Source organism: Littorina saxatilis, linkage group LG12, assembly GCF_037325665.1.
Source record: "Littorina saxatilis isolate snail1 linkage group LG12, US_GU_Lsax_2.0, whole genome shotgun sequence".
Taxonomy (NCBI): Eukaryota; Metazoa; Mollusca; class Gastropoda; order Littorinimorpha; family Littorinidae; genus Littorina; species Littorina saxatilis.
In genome coordinates this window covers 74,020,522-74,037,424 of record NC_090256.1, presented here as the reverse complement: position 1 = coordinate 74,037,424, position 16,903 = coordinate 74,020,522, and the positions used below count along the sequence as shown (strand labels likewise).

The 16,903-nt window shown below is 41.9% G+C and overlaps 2 protein-coding genes across 2 annotated transcripts in view; both read right to left on the bottom strand.

Moving 5' to 3' along the window:
* Nucleotides 1-404: 404 nt before the first annotated feature.
* Nucleotides 405-16,903, bottom strand: part of LOC138983241 (transcription intermediary factor 1-beta-like) — a 121,941-nt gene continuing 105,442 nt past the window's right edge. The window contains exons 5-9 of the mRNA XM_070356665.1: nucleotides 8,243-8,342; nucleotides 7,927-8,007; nucleotides 6,364-6,437; nucleotides 4,820-4,881; nucleotides 405-3,122 (exon numbers count right to left, since the gene is read on the bottom strand). Coding sequence (XP_070212766.1) covers nucleotides 3,030-3,122; nucleotides 4,820-4,881; nucleotides 6,364-6,437; nucleotides 7,927-8,007; nucleotides 8,243-8,342 — 410 coding nt within the window. The 3' untranslated portion in view covers nucleotides 405-3,029. The remainder of the gene's footprint in view (nucleotides 3,123-4,819; nucleotides 4,882-6,363; nucleotides 6,438-7,926; nucleotides 8,008-8,242; nucleotides 8,343-16,903) is intronic.
* LOC138983352 (transcription intermediary factor 1-beta-like) lies at nucleotides 11,534-14,383 on the bottom strand. The gene is made up of 2 exons (XM_070356749.1): nucleotides 13,709-14,383; nucleotides 11,534-12,151 (listed from the first exon to the last, which is right to left on the bottom strand). The coding sequence occupies exons 1-2, from the start codon at nucleotides 14,369-14,371 to the stop codon at nucleotides 11,711-11,713; spliced, it is 1,104 nt and encodes a 367-aa protein (XP_070212850.1). The 5' UTR covers nucleotides 14,372-14,383; the 3' UTR covers nucleotides 11,534-11,710.

Below are 16,903 nucleotides of genomic sequence, written 5' to 3'. Positions count from 1 at the left end.
GTTCCTATGTATTCCCATTTCGATTATAACCATTTTGCTTAGATCAGGACTAGCTGGAAGAAAGGTCCTACGGACCTAATGCTATCTTTCCTGTAATAAAGTTCTATGTTTCAATGTTTCTCTCTCTCTCTCTCTCTTAGTCTCTCAGTCTCTCTCTCTCTCTCCGCTCTTAGTCTCTCTCTCTCTTCTCTCTCTCTATCGCTCTCTCTTCTCTCTCTCTGTCTCTCTCTCTCTTAGTCTCTCTCTCTCTCCCCCTCTCTCTCTCTCTCTCTCTTAGTCGCTCATCCTCTCAGGATCTCTCTCTCTCTCTTTCTCTCTCTCTCTCTTAGTCTCACTCTCTCTCTTCTCTGTCTCTCTCCTCTCTGCTCTCTGTCTCTCTTCTCTCTCTCTCACACACACTCTCTCTCTCTCTCTCTCTCTCTCTCACACACACTTTCTCTCTCTCTCTCAGTCTCTCTCTTAGTCTCTCAGTCTCTCCCCCCAATCCCTCCTTCCTCATCTCTGTCCATCCCTCTGACATCTCATGAAAACAGCTGAACTTTTAAATCATTTGCTATTAAAGGACAATTAAACACTCAATGAGCTAATACATGTGAAATGGATGATCAGGTGCAACCTCGACGCATATATACCTGTGATGTGATGTCTTTGAGGTAGTCTAAGTGTTTGGTACAATATAATCCCATTTTTTCTTCTTTTTTAAAATGTCTTACAGATTGTTGTTTAGACACTTATAGCTAGGCCTACTTCCGGTCATAACTTCCGGTCATTGCCAGCAGACGTGTGTGTGCGTAGTATGGTGATTTGTGAGACGGATCGTCCAAATGCGCAAGTATATAAGAGCTGCGCGTTTTAACGATTCTTGTATTCTTTGTATTGATCAAACGCGCACACATCGATCGATGTGTGCGCGTTTGATCGATCCACCAAACGCGATCGCGCGATCGCGCAGATCGATCAAACGCGCCTAACATATATACACATTTATCCCACAAACGTGAGAGACACCCGTGAGATAATAATCGTTCAAATCACACGTGTGTATATCATGTAAATGAGGTCATGTCAAGTAAGTCGGGCAAGGACCTGTTTTTCCACTGCTTATGATGCCAAAGTCACCGAGACAAACGTCATTATAGAAACAAAAATTGCGCTCGCTAATTACCCTCGATGAATCTTTAGAACTAACACGTCACGCCACACTTTCAGAGTGACGTTTCTTTGCTTTGACGTAATAGATTGTACGAGGCTTTAGAAGAGATCGAGGTTCCGAAACAAGCGTCTTCAATTTAGCTGCCTTGACTGCAGGACATTTTCAGTAAAATACACATAAGTACAGTATGTAGGATAAACAGAATACTACATGGCTTGCTGTGTCGTACCAGATTTACACTCGTTGCTTTTTCAAATAGTGAACAGCTCGCTTTCGTTCGCAGTTCAATATTTAAAAAACCAACTCATGTAAATCTGGTACGACACAGCAAGCCATGTAGTATTCTCTATATATGTCATGCCCAATTCATGTAATTGCTGAATTTGCGGAATCGGCAACATTTTTGCCGGAACACAGCACACCTGTGAGATGTGGAGTAGCTGTTTGTGATGGGGTGTGACTGCTGTTGTCGCCTGGTATGCCCTTGCCAACCTTGGCGTTCCCATAGCAGTTTTTGAAGGCAATTAATCTAGGTCTAAAATCTCAATCCTGTGTGATCGACTTTGCCTCCAAAGGTGACACTCAATCAATCAATATGAGGCTTATATCGCGCGTATTCCGTGGGTACAGTTCTAAGCGCAGGGATTTATTTTTTTATTTTTTTAAATTTTTATTTTATGCAATTTATATCTCGCACATATTCAAGGCGCAGGGATTTATTTATGCCGTGTGAGATGGAATTTGTAGATCGCAGCCATTTCGGCGCATATCCTACTTTTCACGGCCTATTATTCCAAGTCACACGGGTATTTTGGTGGACATTTTTATCTATGCCTATACAATTTTGCCAGGAAAGACCCTTTTGTCAATCGTGGGATCTTTAACGTGCACACCCCAATGTAGTGTACACAAAGGGACCTCGGTTTTTCGTCTCATCTGAAAGACTAGCACTTGAACCCACCACCTAGGTTAGGAAAGGGGGGAGAAAATTGCTAACGCCCTGACCCAGGGTCGAACTCGCAATCTCTCGCTTCCGAGCGCAAGTGCGTTACCACTCGGCCACCCAGTCCACCCAGTGACACGCGGCCGAATGTGCACGCTTTCGCTAGATTACAAGTTTGACTTCCTGAATCCACCTTTATTTATCTGCTTTGAGGAATGTGAAAACAGAAACAAATAAAAATTGATGATGAACGGAATCGGGATTCCTGTACAGGAGAGCTATCTGACGCAAAATGGGCAAGCTTCAGAAGCCTGTACTGTACTCATTTTTGACAAAAGGCTGCCCATGTGAAATAGCGGCAGCGTTTTGCCAAGTACACGGTATAAATAGCACACGCTCAAGGCAGGGACACAACTCCATCAATGCAGAGCAGCTGCCTGTGACAGGGGGGACTACTGCGTCACCCTGTCAAACGTGCTTTACACGGATAAAACGCATAGCACAGCGTAAACAACACACAGTCCACTGGAGAATATATACACACTGTCTGAAAAGACCACCCAACACAGTATTTAGATTTGAAAAATACAGGTTTCTTATCAAGGGCATAAGGTATGAGAAAATGTATAGTGCCGGAGAAGGCATGGCGTGGAGAAAATACAGTCTGAAAATGCCACTCAAAACCAGCCGTTTCCAATTTGAATAACTGAGCGCTCAAACACCAATTTTAAGGTATTCCTGTTGTGTGGTAACATAACCCTCAACCCGAACTGTATAGCTCTTGGGGCGATTAGACATAGCTTTTCCTTAGGTGTACAACCTATAACACTCCCCGGACACTTCAACTTTACCAAGACAATCAACAGCACCTGTGTGGTTGAGCAGAACGCTGCAGGTACTGGCAGTGATGTTTCTTGACTCAGCATAGCCAATTCACCAGGTTCCCTCTAGGGCATCAGCAACAACATGAGCTTCAAAGGTCAGCTTCCCATCTTTTATGTAGCCATTGGCAGGGTCCAACAGATCCTGAAATAAGACATAAGAAAATGTATTGTCCACACAATTAAACAATGGATGGAAAAGTGTGGTTCATCTGCTCTTAAAACAACCAAACAACATATGAAAACAACCATAAACATAAAAACATACGAAGTAAGAACAGGCTACCTGAAATTCTCCATGCCCACATCCATATTACCGTACTTTCCGGGTGACAAGGCGCTTCGTTATCTAAGACGCACCCCCTTCTTTTTAAAAAAAATTGTAATCCAGTCACCCATTGGACGCAGGGGGCCGATAGGGCGCACCAAAATGACCCAGTTTTTGCCATGAGAGGTGGTTCCCCTGTCATATCTGAGAGAGGAAACACTTCCTGCATCGGGGTCAGTGACCGACTTTAACTGAGTGAAAATATGTGTGCTCTGTGTGTGCGGCCAGATCAAAGGCATTGTGATAGCTGGGTGGCCTTGTTAAAAGACACGACCTTCTTCCCAGGGGTCAATGACCCAGTTTTTGCCATGAGAGGTGGTTCCCCTGTCATATCTGAGAGAGGAAACACTTCCTGCATCGGGGTCAGTGACCGGTCAGTGACTGATTTTAACTGAGTGAAAATATGTGTGCTCTGTGTGTGCGGCCAGATCAAAGGCATTGTGATAGCTGGGTGGCCTTGTTAAAAGACACGACCTTCTTCCCAGGGGTCAATGACCCAGTTTTTGCCATGAGAGGTGGTTCCCCTGTCATATCTGAGAGAGGAAACACTTCCTGCATCGGGGTCAGTGACCGGTCGATTAGGCGCTTCGTTATACAAGACGCAGGGGTCGAACTCGAGGAAAAAAGTCGCGCCTTATGACCCGGAAAGTACGGTACCCCTATGAGTACATACATTTGCCACTGCAGTCTCTGGATAGCCATGCCAAAAGTGGATGACGATATGAGAGACTCATCTAAGGTTTAACATGTCGACCTTTGGGGATTTAAAGAGATCGAGTGAACAAATTGTTTTGTCAATACGCCGCTGTGTTTGACACGTATCTTACCCCCTCCCCCCTAACCGATTTTGCTGGATGACTTTGATCAGGACAAATGAACTGACTACAATCATGATATTTCAGTGTGTGCAAGTGTATAATTTTTGTTCAGGCACACGCGCTGCTGCTCGTAACGCTGGATATACGAAGCAGATCTTGAGTCATTATTCTCATTTGCGATATGAGCATTTGTTCTAAACCTATGACACAAAGGGATTGTTGTGGTTAGTTTCCACGTTCCATTCTGTCAAGGCACTTGCACACACGAACGCGCCTGTGCAACAGAGAAAGAGACACAGCGGGTATAGACATTTTTGCACAGAAACAAATCCTACTATCATTCTCATAACAAGTGAACAAATACTGCTATTTCTCACGAGGAACAGATTCTGCACAAAGTACGGTACCTAGTAAACCCATGAGAAATAGCAGTATAAAACTGTATTTGATCACTTGTTATGAGAATGATAGTACTTGTTTCTGTGCAAAAATGTCTAAACCCTCTATACTTCTATTTCTCACCAGGAATATATTCACAGGGTACGGTACCTAGTAAATGCCCCCCCCCCCCCCCCCACCCCCTCTTTTTGAGCGAAATTGGTGCATAAGGGGGGTGGGCATATACAAGGTAGTTTATGGTACTGTATTACAGTGAAGAAGATGATGACAATGAAAAAAGAACAGATTTGGACTTACAGTCATGGTTATGAAAAGTTTACCCCAGGAAGGTTTTGAGTTTGTAAAACACTCGGAAAAATCTGGAAAGTGAACAAATATTCATGTTATGAACAGACGTCTGGTTAGTATACTGTATTTACAGTACTACATATTGAAACAAGAGTAAATTTATACTTGAAGATGAATTACAGAGCAAAGAATACAATTCCTGAGATGTGTTACTCAGCCTTTGGTAAAATGTTGCGCTAGAAACTGATCCTCTGATTTGATAACAGCAACGACCAAATATTGCACTCATAAATAGCAGCTGGTTGGCTGTCATTCTAAGATTCAAAGAAGTACCGGTAGTACAAAATTGTTTTTGCGTATTTTTCTAAGATATCAATATTATTCTATATAAGTCTGACAAATGATTTCAACAATCTGGCTTTCAGCTTCAAATATGGTTGTTAAATTGTATTCTGTGTTTACTTGAAGATCTGAACTGGCATGTACCGAAAGTACCTTGTGTCCAGTATCGAGTAAACGCCCACATTGCGCTTTGGATCAAATACTGTCCTTAGGGTAAAGTACCTAGTAAACGCCCACCTCCAACTTCGGGAGCTCTAGAGTCAGGGCAATTATTTTTTCTTCTATGCAGTTGTATTCCCAATGCAGTTAAATCATTTAATTCGAGTCAATGGTATCAAGATGCTGCAAAACATGTTTTCTGTCCGTGAGTTTGAGCTCTCAATATTGGAGTATCTGAACAACAATGATAAGGGAATATGAAGATTGGGGAGACTCTGAATATGTGGAGTTAAAGAAGATGTTGACTTCTCAAGGCAAGAGGTCGTCCCTCCAACACACCTGATCCCTGTCTTTACGTGAATGACTGCAAATGTGACAAATTCATTTCGCGCCTGTTTGTGTTTTTTGTTCATTCCTTTGAATCGCTAATGTAACAGATATGGAATTATCCTTTTCAGATTCATGCTTTTTTCTTATGATTTCATTGTGGCTTAGCATTTGCACACACACTATAATGTGCGTGTGTGTGTGCGTGCGTGCAGACATGAGAGAGAGATCGAGAGGGCGAGAGTGGTGATAATATTGTGCAAAAACACATTCCTTTACCATTTTCATACTAAGTCCCCATCTCTGCCCCTTTTTAGGAAATTTCAGACAAAAATAATGCAATATTGTGCAATCTTGTGTAATCTGAGGATTTCAGGAATGCTTGGTGAAAAGTGCCGGAAATCCGCACACTTTCAGAAATATCTCTATCGCCTAATCTTTTTGTTTAACCTGACAACTGTTTCATTGCATTTCTGACATGGAAGCCAGGCCAGCTAGACCTGGATTGAAACTATGTACAGGTCTAAAATGCCTTGGCTTTATCTCTTTAGTAGAAAAAAATGATGGTCAGAAGACAGAATAGGACAGTCAATGCGTGAGATAAAAAAAAAGTATACATCAATGATCGAAGACCAAGGTCTAGGAACAACACTGGGAAGCATAAATACTGTCTCTGACAAATTGTTTAAACGCCCGGCAACCAACACATCCATGTCTACACATACTTTGCTGTAGAGGTGTGCCAAGTGTGTCGACCTTCAGCAGCCTCAGTGTTACATCTACCTTGCACGACCATGACCTAGGAAAGAAATATGTTATAATAACACCATTCTTAAAAGAAATCACACAAATATGCATTCATGAAAAAATTTAACCTGACTCAAAATAATGTGAACAAACTTTTTAAGGTGAAAATACATTCCATATCACATTGCTAGGAGTACATGAGTAACAGCAGCTAACATGTTTGCTTGTTACAATTGTTTTACCCTTTTATTTGCTGTGTGATATCCAGTGTCTAATGTTTTCCCTTTATTTTTGCACATTTTCTGCATTCATGGGCTAAAACTCCCACATACACTTGTGTTTTTGGACGAGTGGGTTTTTACCCGACTATCATTCAGGCAGCCATACGCCGATTTCGGGGGATGCATGCTTGGTATTGTTGTGCTTCTAGATCCCACTGAACTCTGAAATGGATTAAAGGATCTTTTCCGTGCGCACTTGGTCTTGTACTTGCGTGTACACACAAAGAATATGAGGCACTAGCAGGTCTGCACATAAGTTGGCAGGTCTGCACATAAGACCTGTTTATTCCAAGTCACACGGGTATTTGATGGACATTTTTATCTAATGCCTATACAATTTTGCCAGGAAAGACCCTTTTGTCAATCGTGGGATCTTTAACGTGCACACCAAATGTAGTGTACACGAAGGGACCTCGGTTTTTCGTCTCATCCGAAAGATCGGAAAAATCTCCCACCAGGCACGGTCAGGATTTGAACACTCAACCTGCCACATGGGAGGCTGGCGTCTTATCCACTAGGCCACTGCGCCTTTCTGGTTCACAATCTGAAATAACATTTGTGGCACTTGGAAGAATGGCAGTCACAAAATCAATCCTGCTGTCCATGTACAGTAGAACCTGTCTATAACGACCACCCAAAGGACCGACCCAAAAGTGGTCATTATAGACAGGTGGTCGCTATGGAAAGGTGTCGTTACTCTTGCTTGTTATACTTTGGATTGTTTTCCTTCTGACACACTGCCTGCTGGATTGTTCATCAAACTAACTAATTATAACTCGAGGCATTTGCAGCCACATGCGCCCATGCAGGAAGAATCGGTTTCCCAGCACATACATTACAGAGGAAAATCAATGAACATATGAATCACACTGATAATTCTACAGACATATCACCTTCTCCTTCAATTAATATCTAAAAATGTCTGGTAAACAGGCAACATTAATAGTTGACTCTTCACATTAACAAATCTCTGAAAAAGTTGATGACAACCTTATTTTCATGCAGTTCCATCCTGAAACCTACAATAATAAAACAATCATCGGTAGAAAAATATAATCTGATGCTCAGACACATTGCAAATCACTTGCATTTTTCAATTCATGAAGAAAGTGAGCCTGCCTGCCGCAGCCAATGACAGATGACAAGATTGACTTGAAGTCTGAGTGCATGGTGACAATTTATAGTGACATTTTTGTTAAATGTCCCCAAAAAGATATAATGCTGAAATATAGTTCTTTTAGTCCAGCATTACACACTTACTCTGATTGAGATGAAACAGCATTCCACAGAAACAAGCCAAGATGCTCTCCTTCATTGTACCATGGTCGTACAGCCAGTTTCCTGAAGAAGAGTCACAAAGTTCTTAGAATCATGTATGTACACACATGAGAAAGTAATGTGCATGTGTGTGTGTGTGCGTGTGTTTTCTTATTCAGTTCAAAACCTGTGGAGGTTGTGTGCAGATATTAGTGTCAAAATAATGCTAGTACTGATCGAGACCTCACAGTATCTTTTCAAGGTTTCACATAGTTTGTATTTTTTGCTTTAGAACACAGACACACACAGACACGCTTACCATGGCATGTTTCTGATGATATATAGCTGACTGTACAGGTCAGGATTGTTGGGCTCTGGTTTCTCAATCACAAACTGAAAAGTACCTTCGGTCACGGCATCTGCAACAAATTAAAATATTAAACATGCAGCCGCAATTAGTTCAATGACAATGGTTCCAGTGATTTGGTAAGGTTACAATTGGTATTGTAAATTTTACACAGACTCTACGCCAGCCGTAGAGAAACAACAAGTACTGTAATTGCTCCCCCGTCTATGGCGCCAATGATCAACCAGACACTATGACCACCATATGTTCTGCCAAGCGTACATAACTGATGTAAGCTTCCCTGACGGGCGAAGGTGTGTTTCCAATGTGGATCTTTGATCATCTGCGTGGGGCAGTTAGACAGTGGGCACGTGATTGTTACCAGATCGGCGTGCTCCAAACACCCCTTTTTGTTTATCTCTGACCCAGTTCTCTTGTTAGACCCAAATATGACATTTCTCTTGCAGTATGTAATCTATGTACCACTTCGTCAACACCACGTCGGGCCAAAGATTCTAGACACAGCCATCATCAAACGCTGAAGAAAAAGAAGTAATCTATGTATACTGTTCAAAAAAAGAAACGCATAGCTTGTAATATTTGGTTAATTTAGTTATATGGCTACAAGGATATCCACCAAACTGCAGAAAATGTTTATCTGGTCGTCGACCTTTCGTCCATTGCCACAAGTGAGCTCTGCACGTGACGCATGCGTTATCAGTGGCTACAATGTCAAAATTGCTCATTTGGCATGACCACTCGTCATGCTTCAGTGTAATCTCGTGAAACTCGGGGAATATTGAGCTCTCACCATGTCTTCCAAAACCCATAAAAGCGGATTGTTCGCCACAAAGAAATCAGACGACAATTCAGCGACGAAAGATGGCCCGATTGAGCAGAGAAGACCGCCAAATTGCATTGGGTCGTTTACAAGCAGGCCAAAGTCAAAGTGCAATCGCCAGGCACTTCCACGTGTCCCAGAGCACCATCAGTAGACTGTGGGTCAGGTTTCAAGCCACTGGCTCCGTTGCTGACTTGCCACGAGCGGGAAGACCAAGGGCGACAACTGCTGCTCACGACCGCTTCATACGGCTCCGCCACCTCCGGAATCGTTTCCTGTCGGCCTCATCTTCTGTCCAGGCTCTCCCCGGGCCACACCGATTATCGGACCAGACCGTGCGGAAGCGCCTGCATGAAGCTGGTTTGAGAGCTCGCAGACCTCACAGAGGAGCTGTCCTCACCCGCCGCCATCGCCAGAACCGAGTGCAGTGGGGCAACCAGCACCTTCGCTGGACCGTCCGGAATCAATGGAGACACGTGTGGTTCAGCGACGAGTCCTACTTCCTGCTCCAGCGACATGATGGTCGGAGGAGGGTCTACCGGAGAGTAAACGAACGTTACGCGCCCAACTGTGTGGATGAGGCACCCGTTCATGGTGGTGGAGGCGTCATGGTGTGGGGGGCGATCAATACCGCTGGAAGGAGCACCCTGGTGCACGTCCAAGGGCGCATAACTGCCCAGCGATACGTGGAGGAAATTCTGCGCCCACACGCCCTTCCTCTTCTGGCTGACCAGGATGCCATATTCCAGCAGGACAACGCTCGCCCGCACACAGCACGACTCACCACCCAGTTCCTCACCGACCACCATGTCCAGGTGCTTCCCTGGCCATCCATGTCGCCAGACATGAACCCGATAGAACACCTCTGGGATGAATTGGACAGACGTGTGCGCAGGCGAGAAGAAGCGCCGGCAAATCACCGCGATCTATTGCAGGCACTTCAGGAGGAGTGGGATCTGATCCAGTCCATGCCCAGAAGGTGCCGGGCAGTTGTTGCTGCTCAAGGCAGTCACACCCCCTACTGACTTGACAGCCTCGGCACCCAATCGTATTGATTGACTGATTGATTTGAAGATGCAAATGAACTGTGTGTGCATTCAACTGTGTCCATACCAAATTTCAAACAAATAATCTAAATATTGGATTTTCTGTTAATTTTTTCGAAAAATAAAACAAATTTGGCAAGTAGCAACTATGCGTTTCTTTTTTTGAACAGTATATGTTTAACCTGCAGGAATTTTCAGCATTAACTGTCTGTACCCTGACTCTAATTCAAACACAGTACAGAACCCAATTTTCTGTGAACTCTGTGCGATATGCCGTTACTTAAAGGAAATCTTTGGTTTCATGAAAATAGTGGGATGATGGCATGGTTCTCCACCAGCTGCAAACTGTATTGACAACTTAGAAAATAATTTCTTTGCTTTCTACAGGTCTTTCTTTATTTGGTGTTTAACGTCGTTTTCAAGCATTCAAGGTTATATCGCGACGGGGAAAGGGGGGAGATGGGATAGAGCCACTTGTCAATTGTTTCTTGTTCACAAAAGCACTAATAAAAAATTTGCTCCAGGGGCTTGCAACGTAGTACAATAAAAAGGAATGCAAGTTTCCAGTACAAAGGACTTAACATTTCTTACATACTGCTTGACTAAAATCTTCACAAAAATGGACTATATTCTATACAAGAAACACTTAACAAGGGTAAAAGGAGAAACAGAATCCGTTAGTCGCCTCTTACGACATGCTGGGGAGCATCGGGTAAATTCTTCCCCCTAACCCGCGGGGGGTCCTTTCTACAGGTAAATATGTATGTGTATACTAATTTGTAAACCTTTTTATTTGTAATAACAATACATAATAGCAATAATAATGATTTATTGTTCAATGCCGAAAGTAGTTCAGTTTTTCATATGATCACTCATGAACTTCTTTACACAATGTAATCATAAATGAACTTTAAAAAAAAAACTTACTGCATGCATAGCAATGTATCCGTCGACTTTTATCCTGCAATGAAACACATACGGTTTTACAAGCCTGTTATAACACAAAATGAACACAAAAACAACAAAATATCCTCTTTCTCAACAATGATCAAGCAATTGGAAGTGTTTGAGAATTACTTAATAGCAATATGTCTGAAATTCACTAAACTGAGGGAAAAGGTTGCATGTGCAGAACTATAAACAGCAAACAAAAACTGGTGACTCATCTAAATTCACAAAATTTGACTTGCATGACAAAACAGGACAGGCCACTGTGGACTAAACAGCCACCTAAAAAGGATCGGCATCAGACAGTCGGCCCTGTGCCATTGTGGAGAGGCGGAACAGACCACTTCCTGCAGACCTGCCAACTCCACTGCAGTGAGAGGAAACATGTCTAGCCCACAGGGACATCACTGCATACCAAGCCATGGGGCAGCACTCTGGACCTGAAAATGACAGCCCACTTCGTCAACATCACGGGTCAAAGAATCTAGATACAGCCATCGTCGAACGCTGAAGAAGAAGAAGAAGAAGCAATAAAACAACAACAACAAACAACAAGCAAACAAAAAGCATAAAAAAGCGTGAAAAATCACACATAAGAAGGGTGAGTCATACTTCTTCAGGCGGTACATCTCTCACTTCACCGGTAATTGCAGCTGTACTCTTCAATCCATTCAGCATTTTCTCCTCAAAGTACACATCTCCAATAGTGGCATCACCAGCAGTATCTGCCTCTTCTGATTCAACTTCGTTTAGACGAGAATTCAATCTGACACATGTTGCGAGGAGAGCGTGATGGGACTCCGATGAAAGCAACATGTCTATGGTATTCACATGGGCTTCTGCAGAAGATCTCACCGCTTCCAGTTCTTCCTTATTCGCAAGCTTCTCATCAAGAAAGATCTGTTCCTTCTGGCGGATCTCACCCAACAGCTTTTGCTTCTGATTCTCCAGACTTTTGATGAGATCAGAAAATACAGTGATCACTTTGTCCCGCATCTCTGCAAACTTTACTTCAGCTTCTGTTACCTGACTGTCGCAGTCTTTAATCTGAAAACAAACATCAGGCCAAAGTCAACAATCATTACTGACCCTCACATGCACATACACATTTTTACACCCCCGGTATAGGGGTGTGTATAGGTTTCGGTCGATGTGTTTGTTTGTGTGTTTGTGTTCGCATATAGATCTCAAGAATGAACGGACCGATCGTCACCAAACTTGGTGAACAGGTTCTATACATTCCTGAGACGGTCCTTACAAAAATTGGGACCAGTCAAACACACGGTTAGGGAGTTATTGGTGGATTAAAATTATACAAGGACTTATAGAGGGACATCTTAATGGTCAAAGGGAAATAACCATTCTCACTCAGTCACTGCCACCAACTGAGGTTATTTCCCTTTGACGGGGGTGTTTTTCCTACCTTTCTTGTTTATGTAACTCTGACTTGTAATACATGTATGTGTACCTTACATTTTGCCCCAAAACAAATGTTTGCTTTGTTGTGATTCCATAGCACCATGTACAAACAGCACATTAAAATCTTTTCATTTTGTTGATACATGTACAGACCTTTTTGATAATTTTTCCCTTCTGTTGATGCCTCTTTAAATTTGTTTTCTCTTCTTCCTAATATTTATCATGTTGTTCCTGTCTCTTATAATTGGTAGCTTTCTTCTTTCTATCTCTTTTAATTACTTGTTTCTTTGCTACAATTAACCTCTAAGGCCAACAAAAAAAAAATAGTCTGTTTACGGTAACCCGACCGACCCTATTTTTTTCGCGCGACCCTAGACTTGTTTTTGGCATTTGGGGGAAAGAAAAAAAAGGGTTTTTTTGCAAAATAACGTAAAAATATGGTGGTTTTTTTGGGAAACAAAAAATCCCGACCTACCGACCCTATTTTTTGGGCCTATGTTACCGTAAACAGACCTATTTTTTATTTGGCCTAATACAAAACTGTACATTCATGAACTACATCATTCTTTACATTTGTACCACAGGCAGACACACTTTTTAAGCAGGTAAGTTTGAACATTAATTTAAATACAGTGGAACCCCCATTGTACGTACTTGTTTTTTTTAAACCTGAGGTCTTAAAGGGAGGGGGTCTTAAAATGGAGATAGTTATCAGTGGCTATGAACAGAACATCTGAAAAATGAGGGTCTTAAAAAAGGACTGCATAAGTCTTCTTCTTCTTCTTCTTCGTTCATGGGCTGAAACTCCCACGTACACTCGTGTGTTTTGCACGAGTGGAATTTTACGTGTATGACCGTTTTTTACCCCGCCATTTAGGCAGCCATACGCCGTTTTCGGGGGAAGCATGCTGGGTATTTTCGTGTTTCTATAACCCACCGAACTCTGACATGGATTACAGGATCTTTTTCGTGCGCACTTGGTCTTGTGCTTGCGTGTACACACGGGGGTGTTCGGACACCGAGGAGAGTCTGCACACAAAGTTGACTCTGAGAAATAAATCTCTCGCCGAACGTGGGGACGAACTCACGCTGACAGCGGCCAACTGAATACAAATCCAACGTGCTACCGACTGAGCTACATCCCCGCCCTTGCATAAGTCTTAAAAGGGGGTTCCACTGTAGTACCTCAGCTGAAAGAGAAGCTTCTTTGTCTGTCAGCCTTTTCTTCTGTTCCTGCAGCTCCTGTCTTTTGCTTTCTGCAGCACTGGTTATCTCTTCAATGCCATAACACTTTCTGTGACTGGATGTAGCACATTGGTGACAAAAAAGCTCTTCATGAACAGAGCAGTAGAGCTTTGCTGTTTCTCCTTTGTGAGAGCTGCAGGGGAAAAGTTTCTTCGCCGCTAACTGCTCCACTGTTAAAGAACCACACTTTTCAACAGTGTGGTTAGAAGTCGATGACAACTTGCTGTGAAATTTGGTGCATGTCCTACACAGTTTGGTATCGCACTCAAAACAGAAAGATTCCGCCTCCGAGGAATTGTCGCAGACGGCACAAAGGCTGCTGCCAGTTATTGTTTCCTGGCATTCCACTTTTACTGAAGTCGCGTAATCAGTTGGCAGTTCATCAACAAATGCGTCAAAGTCATCCTGGTCTTGAGTGTCTGTTGTGATCAAAGGAGTCTGGCATACTGGGCATCCAGGCTCTCCACTTCGGCGCTTCTTCTTTAGTATGGACAGGAGACACTCACGACACACCAGGTGAGTGCAAGTGAGAATCTTAGGTTCCTTCAAACCTTTATGGCATACTGGGCAGTTGAAACTCTGCACAGGTTTGGCTTCAGCCATTTTTTCTTGTACTTGTAGCTGCAAATAGAAAAGCAAGCAATACGAGTCAAAACATATAGTCAATCTGTCGGCCTGAAATTAAAAGATCAACACTGAAAAGGTGGGATTTGTCATCGTCAAGACTACTAACAAAAGCCTGGCTAGCTAAACACGTAAACCAAGACAGGTTGAGCTGGTCTCTGTGGAGAATGCCAACATAAGACCAAATTTGCATAAATCAAATTTTCTTTATTTAATTCTGAGCACATTTGCAGAGTAAACATTCATTCAAAATTGATGAATAATGTAACAAACAAACCTTAAAGCCCCCTGTGCATGTGATGCTGAATGAATCTCAAACTGTCCACCTTTCTTTCATGGCTTCTTCTGATCAAGTGTGTCAATTTAACAATTAATTATCCCCATTCCAGTTTTTGTTTAAAGAGGGTTTTTCAGGAAAATGTAGGGTAACATTTAATAAATCAGCAACTTGGGATCACTACAAACAATGCTTATAATGATTCTACATAAACAGGAAATGATTTATATACAGGTGCTGAAATTGAAAAGATCAAAATGAAGCTAATGCCCTCGTAAAAATAAATGCAAATGAAGCTAATGCCCTTGTAAAAATAAATGCAATCTAGATTCTAGTTTTTATCTTTTATTGAATTTTGTTGTTCTGTCGGTTGTCTGGTTGAGAACAGTTTGCAGCTCTCTGATTGAGTGACTAGCATGACAAAACCGAAACTAGGATTGCTCCAACACAAATAATTTCTACATTAATTTAGGCTGTCTTCGCAAATAACAAGAATTGTCTTAACATTCAACTTTACCGTCTTAACAATCAGCCGCTTTACAACACGATGTGCTTTGATTTCCACATCTTTCTTACCTCAAGAACTTTGGTTCAGATGCGGACACATCGCAACCCTCAATCACCATTCCGCGAAGACAGTCCACTATAACTAATGACGTCACAGGTTTACGTGATTCTCGTTAGCTACTTTCGTTTTCGGGGAATTGTCGTTTCGTTTTTACATTTAGACATTGGAACCGAGACGGTGGTGGTGGTGGTGGTGGTGTGTGTGTGTGTGGAGCGATTCCGATAGAACTACTAAACCGATCTTCAGGGAACTTAACATACACATTCTTTCATATGATATCACCAGACCGTTTTTTTCCCTTTTTCGCACACAAATGTCTTTGATGACGTCATATACGTTTTTTTAGTGAAAGTTGAGGCGGCATTGTTACGCCCTCATTTTTTGATCAAATTGATTGAAAGCTTGGTCAAGCTATCTTCGACGTAGCCCGGACTATTCAATTGCACTTCAGCTTGGAGTCTTAAAAACTAATTATTGTAATGAGTTTGGTCATTAAAACCCTCAAAATTTTAACTAAAATCAAAATGTAAGCAATCGATCCAAAAATGATTTTGACGTATTCCTTTTCATGATCTAAATCCAAAAATAATTATATATATGTACTCACAATTTAAGAAAATAAGTTTGCGGAGACGATCTGGACCCGTCTTCGTGTTTAGAGTAGCGAAGCCTTGGTACTTGTAGTCTCAGTGTTGGCTGTTTTTTTCAATGGTTGATCTTTTAGTTTCAGGCTGACAGATTGACTACATATGTTTTCACATTGCTTTATGGGAATTGTAGACGCACGGGCCACATCAGGGGACAGTATCCAGGTTAGACTACGATGAATTGAAGCTGAATTGTGATCTCTCTTTCACTCAAGGGCCAATTAATTAATTTTAAGACTTTTCCCTTTTTTATCTTCATTTTTTCTGTTCAAAACTTCTGTAAAGTTACCTCCGTTTTAAGACTCCTTCCTTTTTGGGACCTGAATTGATCATTTTGTTGGAGGTCTTAAAAGGAAGGTTCTACTGTACAACTGGAGCAGTTAATTTTGCTACATGTATACTTATTGTATGTCTTGTGCCTTGTTTTGAGTATATGATAGATCTATATCCAAAAGCAGGTTTTGCTCAAACACACAATAGATACTGCAAGTTATGTCTATATAAATATATATACATTCCGGATTTTGAAATTGTACTACATGTATCAGCAATGTATGTGCCTTTTTCTTGCAGTGCTATGATTAATTTCCACAGAAAGGGAAACCAGGACTGTTGGTCATTGAGCTAGTGTGTGTGTGTCATCACTATTATATGTGACAGTATGTGTGTGTGCATGAACGAGGCAAGGATCTTTACTGTAAAGTGTTGAAGCTATTTCATATCTTCAGCAGCAGCAACATCCTTTTTCTGGTTCTTAAATACTGCATACAATGTGTTTGAATGATATAATGTGTGTGCCTGTTGTATCAATAACTCAGATTGTGGACTCTTGATCAAGCACTGATTTTCATGATACATCACTTCTGTTGAAATAAATGTAAAGTGGATCCCATAATTAGTTTAGTTCCTGTGACTGATTGGTGAGCAGATAGAGACAGACAGAGAGAGAGACTTATTTGTAACATTAAAAAAACACGTTTATATAAGAATTCGGAAATTCTCTCTTTCACACAAACGAA

Bases quoted from the DNA above. Each gene is read 5' to 3' on its own strand.
- LOC138983352 (XM_070356749.1), bottom strand. From the start codon at position 14,371: ATGGCTGAAGCCAAACCTGTGCAGAGTTTCAACTGCCCAGTATGCCAT. The intron at 12,152-13,708 runs GTACTACAGTGG...GTTTGTTTTCAG, and splicing joins AAGCTTCTCTTTCAGCTGAG to ATTAAAGACTGCGACAGTCA.